The 16,602-nt window shown below is 44.3% G+C and overlaps 1 protein-coding gene across 2 annotated transcripts in view; it reads left to right on the top strand.

Moving 5' to 3' along the window:
- The window catches only part of PIR (pirin), a 60,871-nt gene that overhangs the window by 1,034 nt on the left and 43,235 nt on the right, over positions 1 to 16,602 (top strand). For both annotated transcript variants that reach the window (XM_037512680.2, XM_037512679.2), the window contains exons 2-3: positions 314 to 461; positions 5,044 to 5,136. In XM_037512680.2, coding sequence (XP_037368577.1) covers positions 366 to 461; positions 5,044 to 5,136 — 189 coding nt within the window. In that variant the 5' untranslated portion in view covers positions 314 to 365. The remainder of the gene's footprint in view (positions 1 to 313; positions 462 to 5,043; positions 5,137 to 16,602) is intronic.

Below are 16,602 nucleotides of genomic sequence, written 5' to 3' on the forward strand. Positions count from 1 at the left end.
CATAGACCTCTGGGTGTTTCTCTGCGTTCCCTGGTCGCCACCCACATCTCTCAGTGTTTCTGGTACCACCTGTGTTAGGAGGCAGCTCTGGGATGGGTTTCTGGAGGCTCTTAGTGTCCAACAGCTAGTGAAGCTGGACCTGCTGACATGTGGGTCGGAAGTTTCCAGTCACCTCATTCACACCTCGTCTGTAGTAAGAACTTGATAAATGGAGGCCATGTGTATTTTGGCAAGTCTGCTTTTACCATGTTAGTTTGTGCTCCTTGAGTATTCCCTCCTGTGTGACACCTCCTATTTCCTTGTGTTCCTTCAGCCTCCAGCCTCTCCAGCGCAGCCTCAGGACATTCTTCTTTGCTGCCATCAACATGGCATCTTCCAAGAAGGTTACCCTCTCAGTGCTCAGCCGAGAGCAGGCGGAAGGGGTTGGAGCACGGGTCCGCAGGAGCATCGGCAGGCCTGAGGTATGCTGGCTGGGTGGTGGTTCGGGCTTTTTGTGTGCAAGGCACCGGTGGGACACTGAGGGATCACTTGGGAAGAGAGAGCCTGAGATATTTGTGATCCGCCTGTGGGCACAGAGGCCAACTCTAGGCTTAACAGTTGGCATGGCCCGTGAATCTGCCCTAGCCCAAAGGGAATTTCTGTCAGCTGGAGGTGGAGGGTCTGGGGCGAAGGGACAACTGAGCTTCAGGAAGCATCTCTGCCCCTGTCAGCTTCAGCCCCCCCCACCAGCTTACATGCCCTCAGTTCAAATCGCCAAAGAGGAACCCCAAATCCCATTTCCAAATTACCAGGAGACGGGCTAGGCCGGGGCAAATTCTCTACTGTGGTGAGTCAGCCATACCCAGGTGTCTGTGTTCACAGAGACCATGGAGGCCCAAGTCTGTGGGCCTCTTGTGGTGGTGATGGTGGCAGGAACTGGGGGGCAGCTCTCAGTATGTTAGGTAGTCACCTGACCTACGGAAGACGTGGCACTTGCAGACAAATCTTATGTGTACAGCAAGGTATCAAATGGTGATCCTGCCAGAGAACGCTGCACCCAGCACCAGGTGGGATTCTGTATGTATGTAGGTATCGTTGACATAGAATGCACTCCAGCTGTACCATGTAATGACTTGGTAGCTATAGATTGCAGAATGATGGCAATAAGTCTAATTATCATCCATCAGCACATAATTACAGTTTTTTCTCCTGATGAGAACTTTTACCATCTACTTTCAAATATATGTTACAGTGTTATTATAGTGCCCATGCTGTACATTCTATCCCTAGGATGTATTTATTTTATAACTGGAAATTTATACCTTTTGACCCCCTTCATCTACCCCCCACCTCTAGTAATCTGTTTCTGTATCTGTGAACTTGTTTTGATTCCACATATAAGTGAAATCATTATGGTATTTGTCTTTCTCAGTCTGACTTGTTTCACTTAGCATAACGCTCTCGAAGTTCATCCATCCATGTGGTTGCAAACTCAGATTTCCTTTTTTATGGCTGAGTAATATTCCGTTGTATAAAATGTTGCCCGTTTTCTCTGGTTCTTCATCGACGGAGAGTTCCATATGGTGCTTCCCTACGTTGACTGTTAATACTGCAGTGAACATGGGGGGTGCAGGTCTTTTTGAGTTAGTGGTTTTGTTTTCTTTGGATAAATACCCAGAAGTGGAATTGCTGGGTTAGATGGTAGCTCTATTTTTAATTTCTTGAGAAAGTGCCATCTTGTTTTCCATAGAGACTGCACCAATTCATATTCCCTCTGACTGGCACCAGGGTTCCCTGCTCTCCACCTCCTTGCCAGTACTTGTTCTCTCCTGTCTTTCTGAGAAGAGCCTTTTTTTTTTTTTTTTTTTGTGGGACCCTCACCGGTGGCCAGGGATTGAACTTGCGCTGCAGAGGCTGCGGGCAGCCTCGCAACCCAGCGCTTAACCACTGTGCCACCAGGGGAGGCCCAGGAGAGCCATTTTAACAGGTGTGAGCTGATAGCTCACTGTGGTTTTGATTTGTGTTTCCCTGATGATTAATCATGTGGAGCATCTTCTAAACATATTTTTGAACAAAGGAAGATGTATTATATATTAGGGAAGAGGATTCTTTTTGAAAAGTGAGGTTAGTTTGTCCCTCTTCTTAAAAGCTGCTCTGATTCTTGTACCCTTCTGCCAATGGCTTCCTATTCACCTGCAAATGTCTTGGGTCCATCAAGTTTGGTTTTCCAAAGGATGCTCACAACCAGGCCTAACCTAGTGGCCAGATGCCCAGGGGGTGCTGGGAGATGCAGATGGTCCAGTGTCATATTCTAGGGCCGTATCACTGACCAAACAAATAACTGTAAAGAATCCTGACACCGTTGGCAAACCCATTATGGCATGTTGTGTGCAGCTAATACTTTAATTACGCCATCTGTCAGGCACACATGTGCTGGAGGGGGTTCTTAATACTTCTTTGTCTTGTGCCCCCCTTTGGTGGTCTGGTGACACCTATCGATTCCTTCTTAGAAGAATGGTTCGAAGTGCATGATACGAAACACATAGTATTACAAAGGAAAACTTTTCATTGAAATATGGTTAGCAAGAATGTTTTTTAAAATTCCCACTCCAGTCCCTTTACATAAAATAACGAGACTCAGTGGCAGTTTTCATACCTACCTCATTTCAGAGGCACATGGACAGTAGTTTAAGATGTCCACAACCACTGTGATCACATATGAAAACAGCTTTGATGTCTGATGGGAACAGAGGTTCCCATCAGAGCTGCTTCCTTGACTCTGTCCAGTTGTTAATGTTCAGTTTCTGTCTGGGGAGGAAGTGGTGAAGTAGCTCCCCAGCGTGAGTGTGCTTCATGCCTCTTGGCTGTGTGCTTCCAAATGGCCAAGGTGGTAAATTTCATGTTATATTTTACTACTGAAAAATCCACCTTAAAAAACATTTTCATTTAGAAGCTAGTGAAAATAAAGGAGTCATTTTTTTCCTACCCAAGTTTGCAGCCACACTGAATCCTATGCATGGTGTCCAGTTGAGTCTCCAGCTAAAAACCTGTGCTTTAAAGATCCCACTATCTCTTGATTCACAGGAGCTGCCATGACCCAGCTGTATCTCTACCCTAAGAAAAAGTGAAGAGCTGTGCTCCCTAATGCAATCTCCCCAGGTTTCTTGGTCAGACAGAGGATGTATCCTCTGTACAATTTTGAATAATTTTACATCATGGAATTTTACAGACTAAACAACTTTATTTCCTTTTACCGCCACTTAACACGGTAGCTAGCGTAAACACCTCCCATGATGTTGACATCTCTTAAAATAGCTGTGACATGGTCTTTTGTATGGGCATACTTTTTTTTTTTAAAAAAGATTTTATTTATTTATTTATACAAGAACCGGGGTACAGGCCAGATGTGCGGGAGGGTGAGAAGATTCACCAGAGACAGAGCAGGGACCAGAACAGGCAGAGGGCACGACAGGAGAGGTCTGCCATGCCATGTGGGACCCTCGCCGGCCGTGGGGATCAAACCAGGCTGCAGACAGCTTCACAGCGCAGTGCTCAACTGCCTGCGCCATGAGGTTATTCTCCCATGAGGTTATAAATCTGTTTTGAATATAGTCTGTCTCTTGCTTGTGCTTGATTATTTAGGTCTTATGTGCTCGTAAAGTATTGGTTCAGTCTTTGCGCTTCTCGTAAAATGTCAACTCTAACTTCAATCTGTGTCTGTGTGTGCTTCCATAGGCACATCTGTACATCTGTGTTAGAAGTTCTTTTCTGTAAGCAATTTTAATTGCAAAAAGTTAGTCGCTTGGTTATGCAGTTTTCAGTAAGCTTTGCTTGATCTGTTCTGAATGTAGCCCCTGCCACCAGGGGGAGGCCCTGTATGGGCATACTGTTATTCTTTCACATGATCCTACTTTTGACCATTTAGCTAGTGTTGCTAATTTTTAGCACTCTTCACCACTTGCCAGAAAGGTGGTCCCCTCATCCTCCACTCAGCAGAAAAGGAAAGCGTCAGTCTGACTTCAAGGCGGTTGCATCGCAAACTTTCTGCACCAAGGCTTTGTCTCCGGGAAACATCTCATAGACTCTGGAGTCCATGTTAAGTGGATCATGCCTCTTCCGATGTGTCACCACCCACCATGGCACCCATAGTCCATTGGACCCCTCCACCCTTTAGTTTTCACCCTTTGCTACACCTTCTGGTGACCTTCATTTTACAGATTTCTGGGGTTTATTCTGGTTTGATTTTGACTGACCCCTTGTTTTGTTTCTCTATATTCCACGTGTAAGTGACGTCACCCAGTATTTGTCTTTCTCCTTCTCACTTATTTCGCTTAGTATGATCTCCTCCAGTTCTATCTATGCTGTCCCAAATGGCAAGAGTTCAAAATGAACTTGTCATATCATCTTGTCCTATCAACCTCTGATTAAAACCCAGTCTTCTTAAGATTGGCCTCTATCTTCATCATAATTCCATGTGGATCTTTTACCCCAATTAGAGCAGTTTCTTTGCAGTTCTTCAAGTTTACCAAGCTGTTTCTCTGCTACTTTACTTGGAAATCTCCCGCACCCCCCGCTTCTATCTGATTCACTTCTAGGTCTACTTCAAGAGCCAGCTCAAGTGACACCTCCCTGGTAGAACCTTCCACGATCTGACTCCTGTCTCATTTGTGTTAAGTGGTCTTCCTGCAGAGCATTTATAATCACAGTGCAAGAGTTGATTTTTCTAGTCTATTCTCCCATGAGGTTATAAATCTGTTTTGAATATAGTCTGTCTCTTGCTTGTGCTTAATTATTTAGGTCTTATGTGCTCGTAAAGTATTGGTTCAGTCTTTGCGCTTCTCATAAAATGTCAACTCTAACTTCAATCTGTGTCTGTGTGTGCTTCCATAGGCACATCTGTACATCTGTGTTAGAAGTTCTTTTCTGTAAGCAATTTTAATTGCAAAAAGTTAGTCGCTTGGTTATGCAGTTTTCAGTAAGTTTTGCTTGATCTGTTCTGAATGTAGCCCCTAGTGGTGTGGCTTAAAAGGCATGTCTAATCTGCTGAATTTATTTTTATTTCAGTTAAAAAATCTGGATCCATTTTTACTGTTTGATGAATTTAAAGGTGGTAGACCAGGCGGATTTCCTGATCACCCACATCGAGGTTTTGAAACAGTGAGTAAAATAAGTTGTATTTTATAACTTGCCTCTGTTGTTAAATTTAATGATCACTTCTAATAGAAACTTCAATTTTGGAAGCAATGAATAATGGGAAAAAATTAATAAGTTCCTAGCTGTAGACCTGCTACTATAGAATTATTTATATTCACATTTAAATATTTACTGTCTTATTATCATTTGAATTTGTCTCACTGGAGATAATCCTACTTGAGCAGTAAATAAACAAGTAAAAATTGGCTCCTTAAAATATTTATATAATTAAAATAGTTTTATTGGAGACAGAAAATATAATTTGATTTAGATAGAAAACTTATTTCTCTTCAAGAATGTTCAGAAATGTTTAATCACACATCTATAAGAAAGGACAATGTAGAGCACTGTATTTAAACTCAGTTCTAAGGAATTATAGAATCAAGGGGCCAGAATATAATATAGCCTAAAAATTAGGATTTTAAGAATGTACAAATACTACAAATTTAACTGTAAAATTTATAGAAGTGATGCTGAAATTTATTTTTAGTTTTAGTTAGATACAGAAATAAAAATACATAAGTTAATATTGTGGCACACCGATTGCCATTCTCCATATATACATATGTCTTGGGAAAATACAGGGACAATTACTTATAACAGCTAGTTATAAAGTTTAGCCATCTGTGCTCAGAAAACCCTGTGTTCTTGGGAAACAGACAGGGATTATTAAAGGTTTGTGTGTTTGTAAAGCCAGTTAGTGGGTAAATATTGAAGGCTGGAGACATGGAGGCCTTGGTATCAGGCAGTCTTTTGTACGTTGTGGGGGGTGTGTGTGTGTGTGGGTAGAAGGCAGAGGGAGGGAGGGAGGCTAATGAGGAATGAGGTGTGACCTCTGCTGGCCTCCAGGATGCAGTCTGGTTAAATGAACCAAGAAGCTTATGGAATCAGTATGAAGACCCAAGGTTGCTGGACCGGTCTCCCTTCTCAATCCCGCCATTCGCTGGATTGCGTTAATACTTTGGGGACATTGTGCTTTGCTTTACGGCATGGATGAAAGTGTTCCTTTCACCTACCCTATACCTGTGCCGCATTCTGACCCCTCTGTACTTTCATCACGACATCCTCGTCAGTCACTCCATCCCACGGCTCCAGTTACATTTTACTAGTTCTTCGGGTCTTCTCAAATTTCACTATCTCCATCAGGTTTTCCAGAGAGCCCCAAGAGGATGCACTTTTGCCCTCATTTGGTGCCCATAGCTCCATATTTTTATTATTCTTGTGCACTTTAGACCTCTATGGTGGTGTCTCTTATATCGTCTGCCTTGGATTAGAGTTAGGAATCACCTCAAACTCCCCTCACATGCCCCAAAGGACTATAAATTGCTCCAAAAACATTTTCATGTTCTCCAGGTGAAGATACTACTGGCTAACTTTAAATGAATAATCAAGATGGGTGGTTTAGCTGAAGATGATGACTTAAATAAAGTGAACGATGAAACACTTTGCTTTGCTTTCTATTATGGAGTTAATCGACACCTGTTTTGTGACCTACGTGGTCTATCCTCAGGAAAGTTCCATGTGCACTTGAGTGTGTACTCAGCTTTTTAAAAATTTTATTTATTTTTTACATCATTTTTCATTTTTCCACAATGCATGCGTTGTCAATTCCCACCCCCCTTTGTTTTGATTCTACTCCCCCCCACCACTGTAGTGTGTCTCTGGTTTATAGTTGCTTGTTGATTTTGATTTTTACTTTATTATAATTAGTCTTTTTCCTGGTCCCTTATTTAGGTTTTCTAAATTCCTGCTATGAGTGAGACCATCTGGTATTTTTCTTTTTCTTTCTGGCTTATTTTGCTGAGCATGATCCCTAGCTGGAAGTCTATTTTATCTGATATAAGTGTGGCTGTCCATGCCTATTATTGGGTACAATTTGCTTGTAGACTTGGTTTCCAAGCTTTTATTTACTTTGAATCTATGTTTATCTTTGGACCTCAGATGGGTCTCCTGGAGACAGAAAAAAGCTGGGTTTTGGTTTCTGATCCATCCAGCTACAGTGTTCCTTTTCATTAGGAAGTTTGTGCAAAGGTAAACCTTTTCACCAGTAGAAGAAAGAATTTTCTAATAATTCATTATGTAAATATAAACTAGGTCCCCTGGAAAAAGTGATTTTCTTATGCCTGGAGAAATGCAAGCACCCAGTGACTGTGAAAATAATGGGTGTCTTCTCAGGATCAATGGTCTTCAGAATGGGCTGTGTGTAGATTGAATTGATGCTGTGCTGGAAGATTAGCACTCGTATTGATTTTTTTTTAAATATTTATTTATTTATTTTAGATTTATTTATTTACTTATACAAACACTGGGTACAGTCAGAAGCGCGGGAGGGTGAGAGAATTCACCAGAGCCAGAGCGGGGAGCAGAGCAGGCAGAAGGACTGAAGTACACTGCTGAGGGGAGCAGCGGGCGGCAGGAGAGGTCTGCGCACCATGCGGGACCCTCCTCCAGTGGCTGGGGAGCAGCCGGGGATCGAACCAGTGCCGCAGAGGCCACGGACAGCCTCGCAAACCAGCGCTCAACCGCTGCGCCACCAGCGAGGCCCTCGTATTGATTTTTTAAATGGAAATAAAATTATGCTATTCTGCCATATGAATTTAAAATATAAGTAATATACATATTTTTGAGTGCACATTCACAGTTGTTTTAGGTAATAGTGATATGCAATGGAAAAAAATGTGTTGAAGATTATGCTACAAAATTCTTTTTGCAGCAGTATGGATGGACCTACAGGGTATTGTGCTTGGTGAAATGAGTCAGACAGAGAAGGACAAACACATCTGACGTCACTCATATGTGGTAGATAAACCAAATGAACAAACGAAGCAAAACTAAAGTAAACTCAGACTACAGAACAAAAATAGTGATTCCCACAAGGAAAGGGGGAAGAAGATGGGTAAATGGGGCAAAACGGGTCCATTATATGGTGGTGGATGGAAACTGGCCTTGGTGGCAGGCAGCAGGTAGTATATGCAGATGTTGACGTGTGAAGCTGGATTGCCTGAAACCTACAAATGTTATAAACCAATGTTGCTTAGATTAACAAGCGAACTCCACCTCAGATCTACAGAATAAGAATCTGCATTTCAGAAACACCCTGGAGTGATCGATATGCACAGTAAAATTTGAGAAGTGTTCACCCGAGCCAGAAATACTCTAATTCTGTGAGATAAGAGCAAGAACCTGATTTTGCCGAGCTAGTGGCATTTTGGATCACTACCTATTTTCTGTTAAACACTCGTCTGAGAATTCAGGAGGAAGGGACGCCCTGGAGACCAAGGCCCTGCTGGTGATCACAGAACAAAGGGACACATGCACTTAGTATTTCCTGCCAGGGGTTTGGACTGTGGGAAGCATTGTTTACAAAAGGGTGGAATCACTTTGAAGTTCCCTATTTTTGGTGAGGCCTGCTGTCTTGATTTGTTTAGGGCAGCTATAAATGGTCAGAGACAAAGAACAATCTGAAAGGTGGGTGACACTCTTTCCTTTTTAATTCGAGCCCTGCCAAAGTTGAGTTTAGCTCGGAAAAAGAAGTACTTAAATTCACACACCACTGGTGACCTCTTAGTCTACCCTGAGATGTAAGAGCTTTGTGCCTTTCAAAGTCATCCTTGAATGATAGCCACGGGACTTTCCAGATCAGAGTTCTGAAAGCCCTGGGTCCCCAAGGAGCCTCCCATCCTGGGGCAACCTTCCTGGTGGGTCACTCCTGCTTTGTGGTGTGTTAGGAGCTGTTAGGAGCAATCCACCATGCCTGCCACGCAGGGCCAATTTCAGACAATCTGGGGCCTTGCTGTTCTTAGCTGAACTTAGAAACACTCTTTGGGAGTTTCTTACTGCGAGTCTCAGCAGGCTCTTTGATTTTGTTTAGGAGAACAGACCCACGCTGTTTCCAAAGGCGTGCCCATCAGAAAAGCCACACTCATGCTCCCTGGGCTGCAGCCAGCGTACTCGCGTGCGATCCTGGCCAATGTCCTGGAGAGGAAGGGTAGGGCCCCGCTGATTCACACCTCACACTCACCGCATTGCCGCCGCCTCATCTCCTCCACCCCATCTTTTCTAACTGGCCCCCACTCTCAAAGTAAAACTATACCATCGTTGAATCAGGCTGGGAAAACAAAAGTCCGTTTTGGAAATAGAAACAATGCTCTAGGAAAAGAAGATCCTTTTCCACTTCATAAAGACTCCCTTTGCCTAGTAAACATCTTGAGTCATATCTAATTAAGTTTAGACATAATCCTCTTAACATGAGAAAAAAAGACATCATCTGCCATGACAGTGGAAAGGGGTTCTAGACGCTTTGAAGCTGTTAATGACTTACAGCTATTGGGAAGGAAGAGGAAGAATTACTGACTTGCAGGTCTTGTGTTAATAAAAGAATCCCCCACCATGGCTGCCTGCAAGGTCAGGCAGTGATGGATTGGGGGAGTCTTCCTCTTGCTAGCTGTGGGCTCATCCGGAGCTGTGTTTACAGCACAAGCACGGAGAGCTTAGATGCTTATTCGGCATAGTTTGGGAACAAAGCTAACAGATAATAAGAATGACGCTAAAGCCACCCTCACCCTTGGGACACTCCTTGTTATGTTATCAACCAGAATCCCTTAGCAGCTGGATGTAAACTAGCTATGCAAAAATCACCCACTTTCCTGCATAAAAACGACTCCCAGCTGCAATGGGGGAAGCATCCCTTCCATAAAAGCACTCAGAGCCCCATATAATTCAGAGAGAAGTTAGTCCACTTCAACCCGGTTAGCCTACTTCTGGGAGTCTAATAATTGCCTGGGGAAAATACCCAAAGTAAGGGCAAAGGCACATGTATACAAATGGTTATTCTGGTGCAGTTATTTAAAAATCAGAAAGAGTGGAAAGATCATATATCTGGAAATTATGTATAAGGAAATGATAGGTCTGGAGGATGGAATATTTATTATGCAGCATTATGAGTAAAAGCAAACATTATAATTTAAATATTCATTAATCATGGACTTATTATTCATATATGGTGACAAAATGTATATTTAGAATTAGCCAGCTAGATTCAGTTTAGATGATCCCCATTTTCCTTGATGATATCCAGAGCCTCCTAGTCATGAGCCAGTCAAAGTTTCTCCACCTTGGCACTACTGACAGTTTGAATGGGTAATTTTTTTTGTTGTGGGGGCTGCCGGTTGGGGAGTATTTCCCAGCATCCCTGATCTCTCCACACTAGGTGCCAGCAACACATCTTCCTCCCCTCCAGTTGTGACAAGGAAAATAATCTGCTGACCTTGCCAACTAGCCACTATGTAGTGGGTGGTGGGTGATCGGAATGCTCCAGTTAGAAACTAGTGGTTTAAATACATATAATGTCCATATAGCAACTTACTGTGCTCGGTGAAGAAGCTTATGGAAGCTTGTAATGTGCTGACATAGAACAGTCTCCTAGGTGGTTGGCAGGCAAGAGAGGCAAGGTGAAGAATCATTACGGCTTTGTGTAAGATTTGCATGGAAAGCAAATACAAAGGCATAAAAAGACTGTACCCTTATTCTCTTTTGCAATGGTTATCAGTTCATTGTGGAGAAGATGGACTATTTTAATGATTGATTATTTCCACGGACTCTGATGATGCCAGGGAAATAAACTTCATGTTACAATACCAAAAGAACATGGTCCTTGGGCAACAAACACATAATACCAAATGCAAATATGTAGCCACAACGCTTTTTTAAAATGGTGCTTTTTCATTATAGTGGTAAGATGATGTAGTTACCACCACTGGTTCCAGAACATTTTCATCACCCCCAAAAGAAAGCCTATGCCATTGGCAGTCACTTCTCTTTTCCACCCCCCACCCCCCACAGCCTCTGGCAACCACACTTCTGTCCGTGTGGATTTGCCTATCTGGAACACTTCATGTAAAAGGAATCATGTGATGGGTGGTCTTTTCTATCTGGCTTCTTTTCACTTGGCAAAGAGCTTCCAGGGTCCCCTATGCTGTAGTCCATATTAGTGTGTCGTTGCATTTTGTGGCTGAAGAAGTTTCCTTTGTAGGGATCTGCCCTACATTAGCTGGTGCACACTTGAAGTGTTTCCACTTCTACCTCTGTTCTTGGGAAGTACCTCTGAAAGAACCCCCACAAAACTGGGTGAGAAGAGAGAGGGGGGCAAAATTAATTTCCACTTTAGCCTCTTTTTCTCTCTGTGCCTTTAGAATTTTGAACTGTGCATTGGCAAGAATTTAAAATATTGATGTTTTTGACTATTCCTTCCTCACCCACCATATTAGGAGGTAAACGGCGCTGTGACATTTGGGGCAGTGCCTCTCCTCGCTTGCTCCCCAGGATGTCTGGCTGAGGGTCAATGGTCTACATAAAATCGATCTGGTCTGTATTCTATTGCAGTCAACCTAATGGATGCCAGTATGTGATGGGGGTGGTGGCCAAGTGGCAGCTTGTTCTAGAAGATGTCTGTGCACCCAGAGTTTCCCCTGAAATTTCAAAAGTGCTTCAGATTATAAGATGACTTCATGTGTTCCTTGGCCAAAAGGAAATGGACATTTCGTGTGTGCAAGCACGTATATGTGCCTGAGTTTAGGAGAGGGGCAGAGGGCTTCTGGTTTGCCAGGAAGTTAGAGAACAATTAAGAACAACAACAGAGGTCCAGTTGAAGAAGTTTTGCATTCTGAGGGTGAAGCTAACCTTCTGACAGAAAGGTCTGGAAGGGCTTCAGGGAATTTGGCAATTTAGTAAAACCTGAAGTGATGACTTAGATGCAGCTCTCTGGGCAGTAGAGGAAAATGGGGGGCAGAGTAAGGGGATGTACTAGAAACAGTGAGTAGTTTTCAGGGCATCACGAGTGGATGTGTGGGGTGGGCTTTAACGCCTGAGACTGGCCGTTCCTGGGGAAGACCCTCAAAGTCAAATTTGGTGTCTAGTTCGGGATGGATGGCCGGTATTCCATATCCTGAAACTCCCAAGTTGATGCCATCGTGGTAAGATTAACTCTATAGTCTAAAAGTCTGACTTCTGGGTTGTCTATTATCAGTGCTGCTTACTGGGGTGTGTTTTGTTTGTTTGCCCACTTGGTATTATGTGGCAGTTTGGAAGACTTTTCAGGCTAATTGGGGAGGCTCTGCTGCCACCTAGTGCTAGCCAGGCAGGCGCCAAACATCCTGCAGTGCTCAGGACAGCCTGCCCCCACCCCCGCAGAGAATCGCCCTCCTCTGACCTGTGGCCACAAGCGCAGTCACGTGAGGGAAAGGAGCGGTTTAAGGGAACTGTTCCTGAAAGTAGTTCCGATCAATTCCCAACATTCTCTGGCCGTCCCACCCCACCGCATTACAGTTACAGGCAGAAACCATTCCTGTCTGAGACACTACGTAGGTTCCCAGGGGCCTGAACTAGACAGGTGCAGGGAGTGTGTGGTAAAGACTATAAACGAGTCATGAAACATTCTTCGGTGCCACCAAGTATAAAGGAATGCTTTTAAGTGAGAGAAGCTTCGGGGTGACACAATGGGCATACATTATTGCACGATTGAGCAGTTTCTTACACATCGCCAGCACCCCTAGCAACGCTGCTTGAGTCGCCCCTCTGTAGGCTCTTTGACAGTGAAGGACCTGCGCGTGCAGGATTAGACCCGAGGGAAATGTGCCCGGTGATGACATTAGCTGCACTTTTACAAGATGCTTCAGTTGCTTTCAATGCATGACCTCTCAGCCTCACAGCAGCCCTGCAGAGTAGGCACTAGGGACCCCTCTCTCCCCACAACTTTGCAGATGAGGAAACAGAGGCTCAGACAAGTGGTAACTTGTCAAGCTCACGCAGCCCTCTGGGGCATCCCTAGGTGGGCCATCTGCCCGCAGCCCACTTGTCCATGCTCCATGCCGCCAGTCCCTCTGGAAGGAAGCCCACTTCCCTACATCTGACGTCTCTGTACACTGACATGTTCGGATGACTGAAAGATCTTGAAGGCCTTCGGTAATGAGATTGCACCAGGAACACAGCTTCCCAAACTCTGAACACCTCATTCTCCATCTGCTACTCACTAACTGTGGGACCCAGTGTTTTTGGGGTTTGGGGATCTGACTTTGGTCATTGAACTCACTCCTTGCAGTCACCAAGAGGCCATTTATGATCTAGCCTTGTTAATTCACAAAACCATGCTTTGATTGCTTTTGAGTGCTTACTACAACCTAAGAATTCTTTTCCTCCTCCTAGATACCTTTCCCCCCACTCAGCCCAGCTTTATTCCAATATTTCGACCTAAGGGCCAGCTAAAGGGCTGCCTCCTCTTCTGAAGTATTTATTCCACATTCCTCCAGATCCCTCCTCATCAGAATTCATTTCCTGTGTTTCCCCAGAAGGGAATGGCTTGTACTTCTTACCTTTCATGCCTCTTGCCTGCATGTTTTAGTAGTGTTGCCCCTGCTAGGGTCGTAGCTCCCTGAAGGTAGAGAAGAGGTGATTTATAACTTTTGGGTGATTTATAACTCCCTGCTTATAAATTTGTGATGACATTTTTCCTTGTATAGACCAAAGTGAGAGAAAAAAAGAGATAGATTAAGAATATTCCCAAATTAGAAGTTTATTTAAAAAGACAAAAATTGGCATCCCTCTGTCAGACCCCTGCCCCTTTTTATAAAATGCTTTATTGCTTCTTGAAGTTCAAAGTCCTAGGGAATGTGACCCAGTCATAGCCAGTATATCAGAAGCTGTCAGCTGCTTCATTAAATCTCCTTATAAGGAGATTTTAACAAAATATTAAAACAAGAGGGAAATCAACATGATGCCTTAAATCTGTCTCTCCATAAGAGCCTGTGGGCCCCAAGCCTGCCTGGGCCAGGGCCTGCGTTCTTAGCTGTCTGTCATGACAACCTGTAACTGGAAACTAAGCTGAGCAGAAAAACTTGCCTCTATGCCGCATAGCTTGTCTCTTCTCACCTGGGGAGCAGCCGCCCACAGGGTCACACTGTCTTTCAGTAGCTTCAGCAGCTTGCTGGGAGACCAGGTTTCATGCTTGGATCTCTTAGAGAGACAATGCCCGTTTGGTGAGGTCTCATCCCAGAGACCAGCAGGCACACATCCTTGGGATGAGCAGCAGAGGGCGCTGTCCAGCAACAATCCTTCTAAACAGCAAACCCGTCCCCCGCCAGCAGACATGGCACTTTTGTATATTGGAAGTCTGGGTCATCACAGGAGTTGGCAAACCACTCCCCTGAGGCGTCTCAATATCACACAGAGATAACAGCAATGGACGCGAACACCTTGACCATGGTTTTACAAGCTGTAGGCCCCTGGAGCCATTTGGACAGAGTCCCTAAGAATCTGAGTGGGGTTTGAACAGGAAAGGCATTCCTGACCCTGGGCTAGTTCTAGAAGCTGTCAGCTCAGGGTCCCGTGGCAGCCTGTCTGTCCGTCGACCTCTTCTCTACCTCATCCAGGAATTGTGAGACCGCTTTTCAGCTTCGGGTACAATTACACCAGGACCCTTTCTTTGACGCAGATGTTCCCTTCACCAAAAAGCCTGGCAGTTGGCAGTCCTGGCTCCTATTGCAACTCCCACCAACGCTCTCCTTTAAGTGCAGCCCATAGAGCATGGCCAGGATGGTGTCAGCGCTTGTGAAGCAGCATGGGAAATAGTTTCATTCTCAGAGACAGGAAATGTTAACTTAGGCCCTTGCTCTGTCGTTATCTCTCTACTCCTCGATGTTTTCATCTATGGCAGGTAGATAGGAACACGTTCCCAACATTAGATGCTTTGTAAATGCTGAAATGCTATGCAAATACAAGATGCTGCCATCCATTCATTCAGCAAATCTTTAGTGCCAGCTATATGCCAGGCGCTGTTCTAGATGAGTGCAAAATAAAATCCCTGCCTTCACGGAGGTTACATTCCCTGAGAGAAAGCATAATAAATGAACAGCCAAATAATTCCATAACATAGAAAGGCCTGAAAAGGCCAGGAAGAAGGAACAAATCAGGGAGGAGGATAAAGAATAGGTTGATCTGTCTGATGGGCCCATCACTCTTGGGTAGTGCTTTGAACAGAGACCTGAAAGCAAACTCTGAGAGGAGTTGGGAAACTGCAGTCCAGAAGCACAAGGGAGGGCCGAGGGAGGACCCACGAGCGGCATCTGTTTCCAAGGCAGTGTGGCAGTGTGCTGATTCTAGATTTTCCTGAACACTTGTCTACCAGGTGCTTTGCACACATTACCTCGTGTAGTCTTCACACTCACTGAGCTCACCCACAGGTCCCTGTTGGGCATGAGGAAATTGAGCCTCCAAGAAGCTGAAAGCCTCGCATTTCACACCTGGTACCTGGCAATCCCGGAATGCCAACCAGGGGTGAATGGGGCGCCAAGGCAGGGCCACACCAGCAGGGGGCAGTGTGGCGCACGGCCCTGAAGCAGGGACAGCAGCAGGCTCGTGACAGCATCTCGTAGAGCTTTAAAATATTTGGATTTGCTTCTTGGCCAAATACCTAAACCGTGTTGATTATCTTTTCCTCCTTTGTCACAAGCACCCTTTGGCACTGGTGAAGTTGTTTATGTGGGGCTGGGATTGGATGAGCCAATTTGGTGGGGTGATTTTCGAGGTCTCTCAAAGATTGCTCAAGTCATGAAAACATTCTTGTAAAATAACTTGGATCCTTAATTGTATGGATTCAGATATTACGGTTCTATCCTCGAAGACCACTTAGCAGCTTCTATTATGCAATATGTCCTTGTTGGTCTCTCTCATCAGCCATGACCTCAACTCGAGTTTTTGTGTTGTTTTTCTCTTTGTCCTACCCAGCTACCAATAGGAAAATACCCCACCATTTTAGAGCTAATGGAAATTGGAAGAAAGCACAGAATCATCTAAAATATAAACTTTTTGCTGGAAAGAATAAATCTGGTATCTAACATGGAATGAGGTCGTCACACTCTTCTGCCTAAATTCCGGCCACAAAGAAACAAAACTTGATGTGATCTTGTGCTGTAATATTTCAGAATTAATTTCTGGCTCCCTGGGGTACATCTTTCCTAAATTTCACATTGCAAGTGCACTTTTCTTTCACTCCTGCTGTGGGTATGTGTCCTTCCCCCAGACACAAGCACACAAAGAAATTAAAAAGAAGCAGAAGTCCTAAGACAAGACCCCTGGAAAGTTTGGGAGAGGAAGGAGTAAAGGAGAAGCAGGACCAGGAAGCATATCCAGTCCCTCAGAGACCACCTATTTCAGATGACTAATTTCTTAATTAGACACACAGCAGCTCTTGATTTTAAACACAACCCAATTCCATTCACCTCCCACGGCAGTTGTCCATGTGTTCGCGATCACGTGGTGTCCTAACAAGTCATCTGGCTTGTGTCAGTGCTCAGAAGTTCTGCTTGAGTTTCACACAAACCTCTGCAGACATTGATTTATACCTGAGGTCTCAGTGTAGCATTTACAGCCGTTTGCACA

The sequence above is a fragment of the Talpa occidentalis genome, unplaced genomic scaffold (genome assembly GCF_014898055.3).
Source record: "Talpa occidentalis isolate TD23 unplaced genomic scaffold, MPIMG_talOcc4v2.1 talOcc4.15, whole genome shotgun sequence".
Taxonomy (NCBI): Eukaryota; Metazoa; Chordata; class Mammalia; order Eulipotyphla; family Talpidae; genus Talpa; species Talpa occidentalis.